The sequence below is a fragment of the Ciconia boyciana genome, chromosome 7 (genome assembly GCF_034638445.1).
Source record: "Ciconia boyciana chromosome 7, ASM3463844v1, whole genome shotgun sequence".
In the NCBI taxonomy this organism is placed as follows: Eukaryota; Metazoa; Chordata; class Aves; order Ciconiiformes; family Ciconiidae; genus Ciconia; species Ciconia boyciana.
Window position 1 is genome coordinate 17,598,617 of NC_132940.1, and position 18,226 is coordinate 17,616,842.

The 18,226-nt window shown below is 37.2% G+C and overlaps 1 protein-coding gene across 1 annotated transcript in view; it reads left to right on the forward strand.

Moving 5' to 3' along the window:
• Positions 1-18,226, forward strand: part of HS2ST1 (heparan sulfate 2-O-sulfotransferase 1) — an 85,384-nt gene that overhangs the window by 60,322 nt on the left and 6,836 nt on the right. Inside the window, exons 2-6 of the mRNA XM_072867422.1 lie at positions 1,972-2,210; positions 8,756-8,841; positions 13,046-13,184; positions 16,756-16,853; positions 18,067-18,224. Of these exons, the coding sequence (XP_072723523.1) occupies positions 1,972-2,210; positions 8,756-8,841; positions 13,046-13,184; positions 16,756-16,853; positions 18,067-18,224 (720 nt within the window). The remainder of the gene's footprint in view (positions 1-1,971; positions 2,211-8,755; positions 8,842-13,045; positions 13,185-16,755; positions 16,854-18,066; positions 18,225-18,226) is intronic.

Consider the following 18,226-nt stretch of genomic DNA (forward strand, 5'->3'; position numbering starts at 1 on the left):
ATTAGAGGAACACTTCTCATCACTCTTCTTGCAAATCATGTCTGTTTCTCACAAATGTCTACTTCTTACACGTAAAGGGGGAAGCTTCCCTCCGCACCAGCCAGCCTCATCAGCCCTGGAGTTCTGTGCAGTTATGATTCAAATATAGCTGAGATCTACTACTCTGGTGTAGAAAATACAAATTAAATTTGTTTCATTTCAGCCTCTCTAGGTGGTATTCAGTATCCATGTAGCCTTGGGCAGCTGCAGCCATGTGGTTAACTATGTCCCCTACCAAATGCTTCCTCTGATCTGCTCCTGGCAGGAAGGGGAGAGTTGCCAGTGCCTTTTTGTTGTAGCCATCTTCAGATAGATGAAACCTGAGTCTGTTGCCTCGTCTCTTTCCAAAATAGGATGTTTGCCAGCAGTGATGGGAGAGGTAGCAAATGAGAAAGGAAGGAGCAAAAACTGAGACTGATGTAGTGGGGAGCAACAGATGTCATGTGGAAAATTGAGATATACTCAATAAGCATTTTCTACAAACATTTTCATACTGATGTAACTTCGTTATGGGGTGTGAGATACGAGCATATGAGAGAGTGAGTGAGTTTAAGGTTTGAAGCATTTCAGACAGATGGAAGTTTGTGGTTGAAGACAATTTATGTGGAATTACAGGCTAGTGGTGTTCACAGCTTAATGATTCTGCTTTAAAAGTGATTTTATGTTATAATTAAAGAGATGTGGTGAAAAAGAATAGAAGGAGCTGGGTTACAGCAAGCAGGGGAAGTAAAGGCCAAGAGCTGCTGCTTTTAAAGCGTGTCATCCAGAAAGAGCTATATACCCTGTGTAAGAGCATAATACAGAGAATTACAGGTTACTATTGTGGTACTCACTTCAGCTTGCACTGTTGGCCAACGCAGCTTTCTTTGAATACATTATTAAAGGCAATATCACAATAAATGAATTGGAAAAGATGCTTTGACATCTGTATTACAAATCGTATTAAACTATATACTTATCTAGAACAGAACAAAGCTGTGTCTGACTCAGCACAAAGTATTTGATATTCAGCAGCAGCAAAAAAAAAAAAAGCAGTAGTACTGTGGGTTTTATTTTCCAAATAAGCTTTTAGCACTTGAAGCAGAGTTCAATTACTCAGAGTATTGCCCTTTGTATAAAAGGAAAAATGGTTTATTTGCCATGTACTCACCTTGCCAAAATGTCTTGTTCATAGCTTGCTTTTCCATGTTTCTTTCTTTTTGATGTATTTGATGTATTTCAGTACTCAGAGATCACTCTTCACCTTAATGTTAACTGTTTTGTAAGCACCTCTTGCTTCAGTTCTTGTCAAACTTGAAATTAATAAATCTAATTGAATTTTTGCAAACCCATTTATTGTAATGCTTTACGCTTGGGCTTTTATCAATTGAAATAACAAAACAATGGTTTCATCTGAATTCCAGTGCCTCTACACAGTTAATTGACTAAATCTCTAGTGTTAGTATTTCTACTGTTTTCAGAAAATTCATATTCTCCAAATTGCTTGAATTATTCCTTTTATTAAAATTTTTAAATAGTTGTTTTATAGAAATTATTTGGGATATTTTGGGGATGTCACCATTTTGATAGCGCTTTATAGACATTTTTCTTTAGAGACAATGGCTCTAAACATAACATAATATCACATAAGCATATATATAACATATACATAACATAAGGTAACATTAGCATAAGTCATAGAATACAGTATGTGTTCCCTAATTATATTGTTTTCTAGTCTTCATGTTCTGTGTCAGACTAACTCACCTTTTATCATTCATATGTTTTATAGATTAAGTTTTGCTTCAGATCTGTCAGAAATACATATGACAGCAAGTGTTTCCTTTATTGCTGAGGAGTTATTGCTCTTCACCAAGTTATTTGCATTCTATGGTTTGAACTTAAAAATTTCTGATATTTACATGGAAATATTGTATTTGTCATCCTTAACAGAAAGGGCTATTGCAAGACATGAAGTCAGAGAAATAGAACAACGTCATACAGTAGATGGCCCCCGACAAGATGTGACACTGGATGAAGAAGATGATGTGGTGATTATTTACAACAGAGTACCTAAGACTGCCAGCACATCCTTTACAAATATTGCCTATGATCTTTGTGCGAAGAACAAGTATCATGTTCTACATATCAATACAACCAAAAATAATCCTGTTATGTCTCTGCAAGATCAGGTAAGCTACTGCATTTGGGATGTCTTTATTAAACAAGGGGAAAGTATAGAAAACTTTTTCGCTATTGCAAACTTATATGGTCTGATGAAATTGGCTTTTATGTCACATTTTCCAATATAAATTAATTCTAATGTGTTTATATTTTCTTTGTAGAGAATTAATATTATTTATTAAATAATAGGTTTAGGTTTTTGCTGGGCTACTGGAAGTGGTAAGTATCTGTTTATCAGACAAAAACAAAGCTAAAAAGGGATACAGCTAGGGCAGAAATGACCTTTGTTGTTACAACTCTAAAAGTTTATTGTATTGTCAACTGTCTCCCTTTTGGCTGTGTAATAATATTTGCCTGTCATCTCCATCTGCAGTGAATGCAGTCTTATGTGCCTTCCTCTCTGAGTAGCACAGGCAGTGTGCCGTGCTGTCAGGGCTATACTTCTGTCTTTGGTACTAGGTCTGGTCAGGTCTCACAGGTAATTAAAAAAACAGGTAGAAAGAAGTGGTTGTAAATAGTTTGCACTCCAAAGGATGGGTCACTTTGCACCCACTTAAAGCTCTCACTAAAATCAGTGTAGTCCCAGGCTAGAAATGGCCATGGCTACCACTGCGTCAAATGATGAATATTGAAAAAAGATGATGGAGGATCAGTGCTCTGTTTTTCTTGGGGTGGGTTGTGGTGAGGGAGTAGGTTTTTGCTTTATTTTTTAAAATAATATTTCTTTGCTTGTCATGAGTGCACGTGCAAGCAACCAAGGTCAGAGGTCTGAAAGATCCCTATGTCATCATCCCTGTCTGTAAAACAGATGTTTCCAAACTCTCAGGTATGTCCTACCGGTTGCACGCTGATCATCTTAAGTTGATACGCAGTAGAGGCAGGAGCTGTTCTGCATTGCAGCATGTCAGCACTGAGGCTTCCAGCTCCTTTAAGTGCTTGCCTACAGGCAGAAGCAGCTCAGCACAGCTGCTGGAGTGGGGTGAGGGGAAGCAGGTGGTAACGGGCCCCCCACTTTTCTCTGTACGTGGGAGAAAGATTGAGGTAGGGATCTCAGTGCAGGGAACACAGTGTACTTGGGGAGGGACTGGAAACCTGTTTTGTGATAGTGGCGTTATGTTACTGTTGGGTTTTTGCTGTTGTGAAATCTCCTAAATATGAAGGTGATATTGTCATACATGATTACTGAGATTACTAAGAGTAAATCTGGTAGCCATCCCTATAGTCCTGTCCACTGCGTAGAACAAGTACCAAAGACCTATGCACCAACAACAGAGTGATTTTTCAAAAGATTTAATAAGCCTGTATCTGTTAATTAAAAATCCTGCTCAAGTCAGTCATACTTAGTGCTGCACTTCCAAACACAGATTCTGTTTCTGTCAAGGTGTCTCTTTGAATTGTGGTCTGTCCTGAAGGATAGGAGAGTTAGTCATTGATGGTATAAATTAAACATAGGCAACCTTGCCTTAAATTTCTGGTTTTGATTGAATTTCATTTAAATCAAATTTGTTCTTTACTGGCTTGGTTTTGTCTAAGAGAACCTCTCCTCCTCATTTTCCCTCTAATAATTAGCTACTGAAAAATGAAAATCCATCAATGCTGGGCATGTATACAATACTAGCAGTCCTATATTGACGTGATCCTATGCTCTTGTCCAAGGTGGTAAATTATGTTGTTTAATTAGCCAGTTGATACTCTGCTTCTTTAGTGGCCATTAATTGGGAGATGCTGACAATGAAAAACTTTATATATTGCATAGTTGTTCAAAGAAGAAAAAATAATTATTTATCTTTAGCGTATCAAGATGACAATTTGCCATTGTAAGTCATACAACACAAATCTGGAGATGGTAAGGGTGCTGAGTAGTAGCTGATGTAGGTTTACTCTTTGTGGGCTTGGATGTGCATGAAATATTCACGTGCCGCCTTCATCAGTATAGCTGACTTGAGTGCATTAGGGGTATATGCACCAGTTGTAAAATACGTAAATACATCATAGAGGCAAAAATATTTTATCAGTGATACTGTTTGCTAAAACAAACCTCCCTAAGCAAGGTGAAGATTGTCTTGGGCCTGATGTAAATTAGTAAGCCCTCTGTTACACACTATTTCTGCTGTACTTTTTCCAAACTATTCTAGTTCTGTAACAGATTTTAAGTTTTCTGCCCATATGTGAAACCTTTACTTCTTGAATGCAATCTGGAAAAAAACCAACCAACCCAACTATTTAAAGTCCACTCCAAATATAATCTGTATCTGATCTGAGATAATTCGATAAGAGTCCCTAACACATCTATTTTAGTTTCAGATGGAACTTGTCCCAGCAGCCCTCCTTTCTTTTGCAGCTTCTCTGACAGCAGGATCCTGGGAACTGCCCCTCTTTCCAGAGGTTGGGCCTTTTCCTTGCAGCAAGCGGTGCCATGTTGCCCACGTTGCATTTCTGACCTGCGTGGTCTGTAACAAAAACACTTGCTTTCATTAAATTAAAGTAGCTGTTTGGTTGGATTTTATTTGTTGCTTGCATGTTGCAGTACTGATACTTTTTGTCCATACAAGTATGTCTGTATTATGGCTAGTTGGATGGCATACCAGCCATACAAACTTTAGCTTTTTTGTTACATGGTGAAATTGTAATCTAAAACATTTAAAATGAAATTACTGTTCTATCTTGCAGCATGTATTATTGATATATTATTAGAAGAAGGGTTATGAGAACATGTTCTCTGTACTGTTGTGAGCATAGAAAAGCCATGGTACAATTATCCAGCGCTTCACTACTGCAGCTTGCTGTTTTCTGTTCCTCCTCCTTTTTTCTCCCACAGTTTCTCTCTCCATTTTTCTCAAAAAAACAACCTGAAAATACACAATCTTGCTTCCAAATGTATTCTAAAACAGTGGCCTCTCAGAGGATAGCACACTCATACTGACTTTAGTAGTACTTCCTTCCTCTGCTGGTGAAGGTTTCAATGGCTGTCAGAAGTGGAACAAGTAAAAGGCTGCAGTGACTCTGTTAGAAGTGGAAGTACTGTCATGTGCTCCTGAACATTTAAGAATTTTTCTCTTGGAGTTAGATGGCCTAGTGAGTACTAGTGTCCACTGCTGTACATGTGCCAATTGTATTTTTCCTTCTGAGAAAGAAGTGTTCCTGCAAGGCAGGTATCCTGGCTGTAGTGCGGCTGAACTGGTGAACTCTGCCTTTTCACCATCTCACAAAATTGCTTCTCAGCTGGCCTTGCCTTGAGCTTGCTTGTGATTTCTCATGGCATGCAGCCAAAGGTGTGCTGCTAGCCTGTTTCCAGCGTTCCTGACCCTCTGATTTAGAGCTAACTGTAAGTTATTAGCTTGTATGACAATTCGGATAGCTAAGCTACCAGTGCCTTCCTGCAGAAGGATTCTGATTGAGTCATCCCATCATGCTTGGTCTTTAAATCTGAATCTGCGATTTCCTTTAATGGGGACACTATACTGGTCTTCGGTCTTACTTGAGAGCCCTTTTTTCTAGTTCAAATGGAAAATCCTCATGTGTCCTCACCAGGCTGGGTGTGTGATATTCATCCCCCCAGTTATTTGTAATTTTAAGTCAGTTATTCAGTACTTGACAACAAAACTAGAATGTAATGACATGAAAAGCTGAGGCTTTTTTGGCATCCAAAAGTCCATGTGATATTAGGCCACAGGGTAACGACCATACCACCTTTTGGGGGCAGAGGGTGTGTATGTGTGTGTTCAGACTGTAGAGAAGAGGGATTGGTAGAAGCAGTTAGTGGACAGAGTTGACAGACTTGACAGCTTACGACATCACTTTGGTTTGCACGCACAGATTTCCCAGGGCTTTTTGCGCAGACCAAGTACGCTGGGGGTTTTTTTTTGTTTTTTTTTCCTTTTTCCTTTTGGTTCACTGGGACTTGTTTTAAATTCTTATCGTCCTAGAAACTGAATGTATTTAACTTACCTTTCAGGACATCTTACGCCCCCAGAGTACGTTTGATCTGGCTTTTTAATTCAGTGAAGCTCAGCTGATTTCTCACTTACTAAAGGCTGTGAAGCAACTTTGTAGCTGATTATATAAAAGCGCCATGAAACAACTTCACAGGAATTCCATTCACGTCTATCTGAACTTTTAAAGTAACCTCAAATTTTATTCAGTTGGGTTCAGATGGAGAAGCTTGCTCAGTCTCTTGAAAGCTCCACTATCTGCTAAGCCCTGAAAAGAAAGGTAAATTTGATCCTATTTAACAGTATGAAGCAGCAAGCAATATTAATCTGCCCTAAAATATGTGAATCCAGACTCATTAGGCTGTCTGTGACCTGGAACAATTCTGATTTTTGGAATGCTGCAAACTGGCGGGGGGGGGAGGAATAATCTCTTGCCTGCAGGCTAGTTATAGGTGTTAAAAACTTAAATTCTCAGGGGCACAGCATGTTGCTGGTCCATCTTAAGGCAGAGGTAAATGTCACAGCTGTCTTATAAAACCTTCCTAGCCTTCTCTTAGTTTGCCTGGTGTTTAAGTTAATAAAAGGCTAGAACATCCATCCTATGTTCATAAAAATTATTTCCTTAGCAGACAACGACATTGTAAGACAAAGACAGTAAAGGATTTTTTTAACTGTTACTGGAGCATCTGAGGTTTGATGCCAGATTGTGGCATGGGGATCTAAGACAGAACTGACCCTTGGGATTTTGCACTTAATCTTTCCCTGTGTCTAGTCCTAGTCTATTAGAAACTGAAATCTAGCTGGTGCATCAGAAAGCTTGTTCATGGAAACGTAACTGAAATGTACACTTTCATATGCATGCTGCACTACACACAGCACATAGCATAACTGGTTTAGTTGCAGAGTTGTATCAACCAACCGTGACATTTTGGGGTTTGGGGGTGAGGGAAGGGAGGATAATACATCCTTTGCATTTCGGAAACTTCTTTCCCAGGTATAGAAATATCCATAGCTGCGGCTCTCCGCTGAAAATATCTTGTCATTAATCTTTGAAAGGTACAGTCAACGAAAGTGTGGTTTGTTTCAGTAGCAGTAAAGATAGTTCAACTGGATTCAAAGTCTCATAGATATATTATCAGGTTGTGCTGTGGACAAAACCAGACAGAAAGCCAATGCAGTTTATGAAACACCATCATATAACATTGTGCAGTGCTTTTCAGCCAAATTTGCCACAATTTTCTTGTGCAATCTATGGTTTAAATTGTGAAATCCACAGACTGTGAAACTTACATGCTGAAAAAATGAATGCTGCCTGTTATTAAAACGTAGTATCTGTTTCTTTTACGTGAGAGTCCAAGAGCCAGTGTTTGAAGAAATAAGTAAAGTTTATCAACCTCTTAAATCCCAGATTGCAAGTTTTGCACATTTGAAGAAACAGCAGCAGGCCAGTCTTTCCTCTTAAAATCCTCAATTGGTTGATTATAATAAATAATAAATATCATGTTTCAGGACACTCTAAATCCATTAGACTTTACAGAATGTTAGTGTGTTGTCTTGAGCTCTCAAACTTTCCTTTTTTGACTCTCTTATATCACCTCAGTATCTTCATGGTTATCTATATCACTGTATAACAGAAAAGATACTGTAGATGTGCAGGGAACGCTGTCTTCTAATTCTCAGCTTCTAGCTTCAGAAATGGCATATCATTGTCAGACAGCTCAGGCAGTACAAATTTATCGCCTTTTCTTTATTATTCAATTCATTAGTTTTGAAGTAACTTTCAGAGTTAAATGCTTTGATGTTAAAATACTCTGTTCATCTAATAAAGCCAAGCTATATCAGGATTTGCGTGTCCCACTTAATTTGATCATACTTTCTGGTTTGGGGTGTGTATCTTATTTTGTTTTTATCTTTGAAATGTAAAGTTTTTCCTATTTTTGTGAAGTTTGACAATAACTGCTTTATCAGACCTTGTTTAAGGGCTACTTCATGCTTTAACATGGAAGTTTCACTGAAATGTTAGGCTTAAGGTAACTATTCAAAATGGTAAACTATAGATCTAATTTACACTGTATACACGTATAAAATTTCTGGATTACTCATGCACTGCATTCTGGGTTGGGGAAGCAAAAATGGACCATCAGATTTTTTTCTTATGCCCCAATAAAATAGGTCCAAGAACATGCTTGTAAATCTGGTACACGTTTACTTGAGGGACTAAATAGAGATCAGACAATTCCATCAAAGGTGTACTTGCATTTCTACTTATTGCTGAGGGAATTCCGCATTCCTTTCAAATTACAAATAAAATAGACTGACAAAAACTTAAATGTTTGTCTTGCTAATGTTTTTGTGGTAGCTTTCTTTGAATTGCCCTTCTGATTGCTGTTTTCTGCTTTTGTTTAGATTCTGATCATTAAATTATGATGATCTAAAATAAGTCATATGTATGCTTGCAGAAAAGTCTATTTTAGCTGGCGCAAATTCTTTGGTAATATTCAAAATAGACTTTTTTTCTAATGCATTATGAGATATTACTTACAAACCAGAAAACACCATGTATGGGGAAGCTTAATGTGTTCCAGCTGTACAGAAACACTTTCTCCTGTCTACTCTTACAGGTCCGATTTGTGAAGAATGTGACTTCCTGGAAGGAAATGAAACCAGGATTTTACCATGGACATGTATCTTATTTGGACTTTGCAAAGTATGTTACCCTTGGATTTATCTGTTGAGTAGCATAGTCGTTTCAGTTGCTTGGCTCCAGCTGGGATATTAGTGCCCTCTAGTGATGAAAGTCTAACAACTGCAGTTCTGAAAAATTCACACACTGAAATTCCTATGATGAGCAATATTTGGTTTTGATTTTCACAGTTCTCTCTTGTCTTTTTGCATGATAAAATGTAGCTGAGTCTCATTTCAAAACTATTTATATGCTAGGATTAGTATTACTTGTCTGAACTACAAGCTTGTTATACTGAAAATCCTGGCTTTTCTCTGGAACACTGGCTGTTCTGTCTTAGGATTGGCTTCCCATTCTGGGAAGTTTAAGATACCTGTTGTTGTGGTTTAACCCCAGCCAGCAACTCAGCACCACGCAGCCACTTGCTCACTCTGGTGGGATGGGGGAGAGAATCGGAAGAGTAAAAGTGAGAAAACTCATGGGTTGAGATAAAGGCAGTTTAATAGGTAAAGCAAAAGCCGTGCACGCAAACAAAGCAAAACAAGGAATTCATTCACTCACTGCTTCCCATGGGCAGGCAGGTGTTCAGCCATCTCCAGGAAAGCAGGGCTCCATCACGCCTAAGGGTTACTTGGGAAGACAAACGCCATCACTCCAAATGTCCACCCCTTCCTTCTTCCCCAGCTTTCTATGCTGAGCATGACGACCTATGGTATGGAACAGCCCTTTGGTCAGTTGGGCTCAGCGGTCCCAGCTGTGTCCCCTCCCAGCTTCTTGTGCCCCCCCAGCCTGCTCGCTGGTGGGGTGGGGTGAGAAGCAGAAAGGCCTTGACTCTGTGTAAGCGCTGCTCAGCAGGAACGAAAACATCCCTGTGTTATCAACACTGCTTCCAGCACAAATGCAAACCATAGCCCCATACTAGCTACTATGTAGAAAATTAACTCCATCCCAGCCAAAACCAGCACACCTGTTCTCAAATATGTTTCATCTAACAAGTAATACCACTTGCCTCTTAAGCTGTGTAGTTCTTCTCTATCAGAGTATCCCTTTACAGTTTATCAAAATCTTAAAGGTTATATTTTAAAGCAGTTTTCTGGCCTATAGTAATTTGACTTGCTGTAAAAAGCATTGAAATAATTCTTGTGGAGTTAAATCCTGCTACTTCTAATATTAATTTAAAAGAAAATGAGGTAAAAATCCTCCCAGTGACTTCAAAGGTTCAGGTTCATATCTGTATTCCTGCTTCCATGTGTTTCTTGTCTTGTCTTATTTTTGCTTCTGGTTCTAAAGCATTAATCCTCAATAGCTCAGTCTTGTGAAACCTCACCTTGAACTGGCAAGTCAGTTTTGCTTAAGATGCTTACTAGGCAGTGCTTCGTCTTGCACTTGCAGCATGCAGAAAATGGTTTCAAATTGAAAGTGGATTTTTCAGATCTCAGCATATTTGACTGCAGAAACAACAGTAACCACTACTTTTACCTCTTGCTGCTGGTCAATCCTCAGTAATGTTCTATTTCTGTGTATTAAAACATTTATTTAATGAAATGAGGTTTTTGTATGTAAGAATTTATTTTGTTTAGTCAGTGCTTTTAATTATTCATTCTGTTGTGTACACTGATTTTTAATTCTATCTTTTTATTACAAAAAATGGGAAGGGGAAGTGGATTTCCAGTACAATATATTATATAATAGAAAATGCTAAAAGCTACAGTAGTAGCTGGAAATTACCAATGCCACCAAGTAAAAGCTTAAAGTTTACAAAAAGTAATAGACAAGAAGTCTTAAGTGCAAATCAATCGATAAAATAAAATGTATCAAATTTCATCAGCTTCCTTTCTGCCTTTTTAAAGTTAAAATGCTGCAACATTAATAAACCCTTGAACTGAATAACAGCTTTTTGGAACAGCAAAGGTGAATGTTATTTTATACATTAATCAATTCATAAAGCTGAAAACATTTTCAGAGACTGGAACTTTTTAAACTAAAATAATTATTTTGTATCTAGAAAGCATCTAAGCAATTTCACAGATTTCTTTCATCTGTGTCTTCCCTCCAGGACTGTGTTATCCTTGTGTTTGTTGTTTGTTATCCTTTCACCTAAATGGTTTATTTTTTTCCCACAACAGCTTGCTTTCTCATACTTTGGGTTTCATTATTAAAATAATATCTTGAATACTCTGGTTGTGCTTGGCAAGGCCCACACTTTTAAGGCTGTGAGGCATGTTCTTGTAGTGAACATTCTTGTAGTTGAGAAGTGTGAAGTATTTTGGAAAAGTCTATGCCTGCTTATACGCAGACATCAGACTTGGTCAGCTGTCAAATATCAGAAGTACCTCTTAAATTATGCTGAAGCTTAAAGTACTGGATTCAATCGATGTCTTACAGTATTGAGGACAGGTTATCATAACCCATCCATGTAGAAATTACAGTAATAAAAGTTTAATTTTTTTTCCCCTCTTTTTTAAAAATTTCTGATCCACCCTTATTCCCTATTTTCTCTGGTAAACAGTTGGGAAAAAAGTTATTTGACAATACAGTTGCCAAATCAGTATCATTAATAAAGTTACAAAAATAAGTGGCTTATGCTGTCATAACTGAAGCTAGTTTTGCGAGGCCATGTGCAAATCCATATGAATGTACAATCCAGCACAAACATTTCCAAGGGCTTTGACGCCTTCATTTAACCCACAGATACATATTATTGGTTGAGGCTGCTACTATATCAAAATGGCTTGTTACAGCCTTCTACAGCACTTGCAGTAGAGTCTGTAGAAAGGGACACACGTGCATGTCTGAGGCACTTCAGTGGACCTGAAAGAGGGTGCAGTGCAAAGTCAGGACTTCGCATCAAAATGGTTGAAACAGTCACACACTCCTATTTTTGTGGACTTTGGGGAGTAAGAGCTGGTGTAAAGACAGATATCAGCAATGCTGCCTTTAACTGCTACAGTCTGATTCATTGGTACTCTGCTGGCAACATCTGAAGAATCAATTGCTCTTTCTGTAGCCTTTAACAATTTCAGTATCTGTAGTTCTGGTCTTTTGCTGAAGTAATGCCTTTTAACTGTTGGGTTTTGGGTTTCTTTGTTTGTTTGTTATTTTTTTTAACTTCCTCTTTTCTGCTGCTTATTTTATGTTTCTGTTCTTCAGCTTTTCAACTTAAGATTCCTAATATGAGCAGTATCTGGTATCATAATTTACAGAGTACCACTTTAACAATAATGGTACTGCATCTTAAAACTGCGAGCACTCTCTGTTTTAGCCAAGCTAGGAGGCTTGAATGGCCCTCTGTCAATGCAGAACACTTTCCCAGTTTGCATGGGAACAGAAGAGAATTTTCCAGCTCCTAGCTTTACTTCAGGGCACTTGACACACTTGCAATTTCCATTGTTATATAACCTCTTTAATGTTTGGATACCATATTTATTTGCCACAGTAATGTCTCAAATGGAAAAGCAAATAAAACCGAGAAATGTATCGTAAAAGCTGTCTTGGATGTAGATCATTGAAAGGTAGCATTTGCACAAAACAGTTTCAGTGGTTGAAATCTTTCTCGTGTGTCCCATGAGCTTCCCACCTCATTTCATCAAGCTTCCTGTTTGTACCACAGTAAATCAAAATTAGCTTAGGGTAAATGTCTAAGGAAAAATACTGTATCTTGAGATAGAGAAGTTAATATGGTTACAGATACTATCTTAGGCTTATATTTAATAAGCATAGCCATGTGGATTCAACCCAGGTAATGGATGGGCTCTGAGCTCTGTCTTCCTTCTGTTAGAGTTCATGTCTCTGACGGCTGGACACCTGGCAGGAGCAGCACTTGCAGCATTGCATGGCCCAGCTCAGGAGGGCAAGAGCTCAATATCAAACTTCCTTGTACTTACTGTAAACACGTATGTGGCTGCTGGGCTAATTGAAGCATTTCTTGAGTCCGGATGGTTGTATAAACATTGTTAGTATCTATTGTGTGAGAATATTTCAGTTTTGTTTGTTTCTCTAATAAAAAAAACCTAAAATCACAATCCTAGGAAAACTGAAATTGAACTGACTTTTACATCCACATAATGCACTGGATATGAGAATGAGAGGAAGTGATCATTAAACTTCCTCTCACCATCATCTTCTCTGTATATAGATTTCAGTTGTATCAATAGAGACAGGCTTTTAAGTATTAGATGACAAGCTTTGATTTGGCCTTTAAAAGACATTTTTTCCTCTTTTACTTTAGATTTGGTGTTAAAAAGAAACCAATTTACATAAATGTCATAAGAGATCCTATAGAACGACTAGTTTCTTATTATTACTTTCTGCGCTTTGGAGATGATTACAGACCAGGGCTACGGAGGCGAAAACAGGGGGATAAAAAGGTAAAGTACACTTTATTTTCTCTGTTGTTCTTACTAAAGTCAATATGAAAACAATTTTTAAAAATGTCCTGGTAAAATCTGAATAGGTCTTGTATCAGCCTTGGTGATGGTGGTGGCTTTGTAAGTTATATTTTCCCCTTCATGTCCGCACTGGACCAGAGTGTAACATTAAGTATGTTCTTTGTAACCTTCTAAATTCAATTTATGTTGCAGTTTGTAAAAAAAAAATTAAATAAAATGAAAAACTGTTTTCAGGTATTCAGAGTTGTAAGTATCAAGTTAAGCTTCTCCTCCTATGTAAGAAATCGATATCTCTTATTGTTGAAGACTGAGAGATACGTTTTTTACCAAAAGCTGTAGAACTGCTGATGCTTTGGCTTTGATGTTTACTTTTTTTATAATTAGCAACCCAGTTGTTGGATTTTTTTAATGTAAATATTTCAATGGAATTGTATAAAGAGTCTGCTTGAAAACTATGGCATATGAATCATACATTTCTGTATTTCCTCCATCTGTCTTAGGTGGCTATAGGAATAGTTCAGGTTAGCATATTCGAACCTTGATTACCAATACAGTTTCAGAATGGCAACATCATTTAGGCTCTATAATATATTTATTCCAGAAAGAATTTATACATCTGCTGTCATGATTTGCAGTAAGACATTTGTTGGAGCATGTTGCTTTGGAGTTTTCTTAAATCAGGAAGAAAAGTAGGGTATTAAGTATATGAATATAGTTTATAAAACTATAGTTAGAACAGTGTGGAAGCTTTTATTAAATATAAGGGGTTTTTTTACTTCACAGAGCCAAACACTTATTAAAATTTCAGTGGCAATATTTTCTTAAATTGATGAAATTTCTCTGTAATGTTGACAATTTAGTGTAGCACTGTTCGAATACCAAGAGACATTGAAAAAATAACTAAGCAAAAATCACACTGAATACAGCTTAGTCTATAAACACTGTAACAACTAATAAATGCAGCTAATCATTTTGTGTGCTCCCCCCATCCAAACAATGTTATTTAAATACTGGGAACAGACCATTCCTCTTTTCTTTCCAGTTGATAACTAACTGCTCCTCTGTTATTTAGGGTTTGGCGCCATCTTCTGCTACTGCACGTCAGTTTATCCAGGCATCCTACAGCATAGGTGGAGAAAAGCTTCAAGCAGAACAAACTGAAATTAAGCTTTAAAAATGTATCTTCATAGAACTGGCTACAGAGATGATTTGGTGATATGGTATCATAAAGGCATTTTTAAAAAGAGAGAGAGGATCTCATATTTTGTAGCCTACTGTGTTCCTTTTCATGAGGAGCATGGTTTGGCCAGTAGAATTCCTTGCTGGTGGAGATCAATTAATTGGAAAGCTGAGCATGCTACCGAGTCCAAGCTGTTTATAGGACTTAATACTTATTAAAAAGAGTGAAATTTAACAGTGTTGTTTTAGTTTTGAATTCTAATCCCAACAGCCTTGTTAGTCACTGGGAAACATTAAGCCAAAATCCCTAATGCTACTGCTTGGTAGTCTGCACTGTAAGCTCTGATTTGTTGGAAGACGTTGAAATGCATTCCTATTTATAATGTTTGTAATGCATTGCATAAATAATTTTATGGTTTTCTATTAAAGATGCTTTTTTTATCATTGTGTCACTATCATACCACTTTATTTAGGTCTGAGACTTAGTTGTTGCCATACAGATTTAACTTGTCCTGTAAGCATCTCTAGTTCATTTGAAGTGAAATTGATTTGCTATGCCAAGTTTTAAGGTTTCTTTCATTTAAATCAGGTAATACTATGTTTCCATGGTGTTTCCAAGAAAACTGTACATATATAGATGGTGTCAGTTTTACATACATTAGATATAAAATTCAGTAAGCTCAACAATGGATTGACCCAGTTGCAGTGTCTATAACACTGATATCTATTCTAATCTGTGTTATAGTAGATTCACTAAGAGCTCTTCAAATGAAAAGTAGGGAAGGTCAAAAATGCAATCTTTCTAATGGAAGTCAGTTGTTCCTTTATTAAGTGGAAAGGAATCTCAATGTACTTTACACCCTCACCCCCTCTCAGTCCATACCACAGCATTTATATGGAGGAGTTCTTCATTCATTTTCTTTCTATATCCATGTGCTTCCAGAGTTATAGATAGCTTGGCTCCAAGAACAGAGTCTGTAAAGACAAGTGTTTCTTATAATAAAATCTCTGGATGGAGTAGTCAGGGTAAGTATGTAAGAGGAAGTGGAGAAGGAGGCCTGTCCTCTTTCACCTCACTTAGAAAATTACTTGCTTGCTTTTGCATATTAACTATAAAATAACCTGCATGTATCAGCAAAGAAGTCTTTCTTTTGACAGATGCCAGTTCATATTTAGTATATACATTTGTAAGTTAGGAGGTACATTTAAACAATTTAGTTCCTAGGTAATGTTGATGTTATAAAGTACTCATGATAGATCAGTGCAGAATTTCTCCAGAGAACTATGCTAGAGAAAGCATACCAACAATGACTTGTTTTTCTAGTTAAGCTGCATTTTTATCTGTGATATGTGACATGCACAAGCTATTCTAAACTCAAAGTGCAATGTGAACCAAGACACCACAGGTTAATCCCTGCTATGGCCTGGTATCAGTAAGTTTTTCAGATTATCTCAGGAACTTCACCTCAAAATAGAAGCAAAGGACGTTGTCCTTGTTCTAACACTGAATAATTATGCAAATGTATTTTTACAAGTTGTTTTGAACAGAAACTTGTAGTTATACAGAAGAAACAGTCTAAAAAGTTGCCTATGTGATCACTTATTTGTTATTAAATAATTTTTTAAAAAATCTATCCTAGATACGTGGCTTATATCTTGATTAGAACTATAACAAATACTTTTTGGTGACTGGGTAAAATATTTACAAATTCTTTCCAATGCTAATGGTGTTCTTATTGTAACTGTGTTACTGCAGTTGAAACTGTGTTGCTACAGCTGTCTATCCATGTAGAGCCATGTTGTATGGAACATTGTGTTATGCAGTGAACAACTTGCTTTCACTTCTTCGGATTGCCAAAACCAAATTGGCCTCTGTAATGGCAGTTATTAGTCATAATATTTAAAATGTAATAGAACATTGTTTAATCTAAAACACAAAATGCACAGTGTTCTATGGTATAAAGATCCAGCTGTTCCAGAATCACACAAATCCTGATAGCATTTGACGCTGTGTCTTTAGTGACTTTTTTAATAAGGGAAAAATAATGATACAAACACTTATTGACTGTTTTTGCTTGTTTTGACATATAGCCTTTATCAAGGTTATATCAAAGGTATATCAAAAATATCAGGTAAGATCAAATTGTTCATTAGTTCTAATCATAAGACTGTCCAAATACTACCTAAATGAGACAAATAGGTCCTCCTAATAACACTGTGAAAGCAAGACTTGAAAAAAACCACTTTTGTTTTTCTTTCACATCATATCTTGTGTTTTTCTGTCCTCACTACATTTAGCAACTAACCAGGTTGAGATGTTTGATACATCTACTAGATTTTAAAGCTCAGCTCAATTTTGTCTTTGTTCCAGACCTTTGATGAATGTGTGGCAGCTGGAGGTTCAGACTGTGCTCCAGAGAAACTTTGGCTTCAAATTCCATTCTTCTGTGGCCACAGCTCCGAATGCTGGTAAGGAGATGAATGTAGCTTAAGTTGCTAGTCGAGTATATCAGCGCTGAAATCTACACTTAACAAATTTGAATATATGGCACAGCTGGGGAAAGTGTGTGGGACTGGACAGAGTGAAGCAGCAAGTACTTTAGTAATGTATTTTCTTTTGAAGATCCATTTTAGTGAAACAGTCGTGCAGTTCTTTAAACAAGCAATATGTTAGGTTACTGTATCAGCAGTGCTATGAAGGAAAACAGATGTTTTCAATTTTAAAAATAATTTTTGTAGATTTGGAGTCTTGACATTTTTCTCTTATGTCAGGCTACAATATCTGTCTTTCTGAATGGAGATATTTTGTTCAAGCTCCTAGAGTTTCTGGGGAGAGTTAAATAATTGAAATCAGGATAAATTTATCTTCTTGAACCAGACATCCAGTAGTCAATGCTACTTACTAGAAACCGAAACAAAAACAGATAGTGTCCATCTGTCAATGCAGCATGTTTTATAACAACGGCACAGACTTTAAAAAACTCTTTAGCAAACTAAAAAAAAAAAAAAAAGGACATAGACGATTTGAAGGATTCTGAGTGAAATCAAGGGCAATTATTTGTCAAAGGTACTGTTCATCCAAGCGTAAGCAAAGTAAATGGCCACTTGGGAGCTCCTCTTTCAGTGGCTGTTGGTCAGACCAATCTACACCTGGGCCAGGTGGAGAAGCAAAGAAAGAAAGAACTCTCAACCTATCTTTTCACCCTGTCTAGAGCTATAAAAAGGAGGGAAAAATGTCAGTTTAATTTCTATCTGACGTTCAGTAGGGAAGTCCTCCCATTAAGTGCAATGACTTTCTAGTTCAGAATTATGCTTGTAGGATGCAAAAGGGAAGGTGTGTTCTTACTAGAACCATTTCTGGTATCTAATGTGAAAGTGGAGACTTAGCATTGACATTGAGAAAATGTAAATCCTCCAAAAATTGCATTAATAGAGGCAGTATCAATATACATACATGGGGTTTTTTGTGGATGGAGATATTAGTCAACTAGAGGAGTCAAATTTTTAGATAAGAACACAGATGAGAGAAACTGGAAAGGGAAATGAAGTTAGGAATGGTTATAACTTGAAATGAGTCTTGCCTTTCCTATACAAATGTCCTGTTATGAAGTAATCTCCATCTAGGGACCAAGGATTGTTGGCTGACATCAGAACTTGCTGTAATTGTTCTCTGTCATTTTAGGAATGTGGGAAGCAGATGGGCTTTGGAACAAGCCAAATACAATCTGATTAATGAATACTTCCTAGTGGGAGTTACCGAAGAGCTTGAAGACTTTATCATGTTATTGGAGGCAGCTTTGCCCCGGTTCTTCAGGGGTGCTACAGAACTGTACCGGACAGGT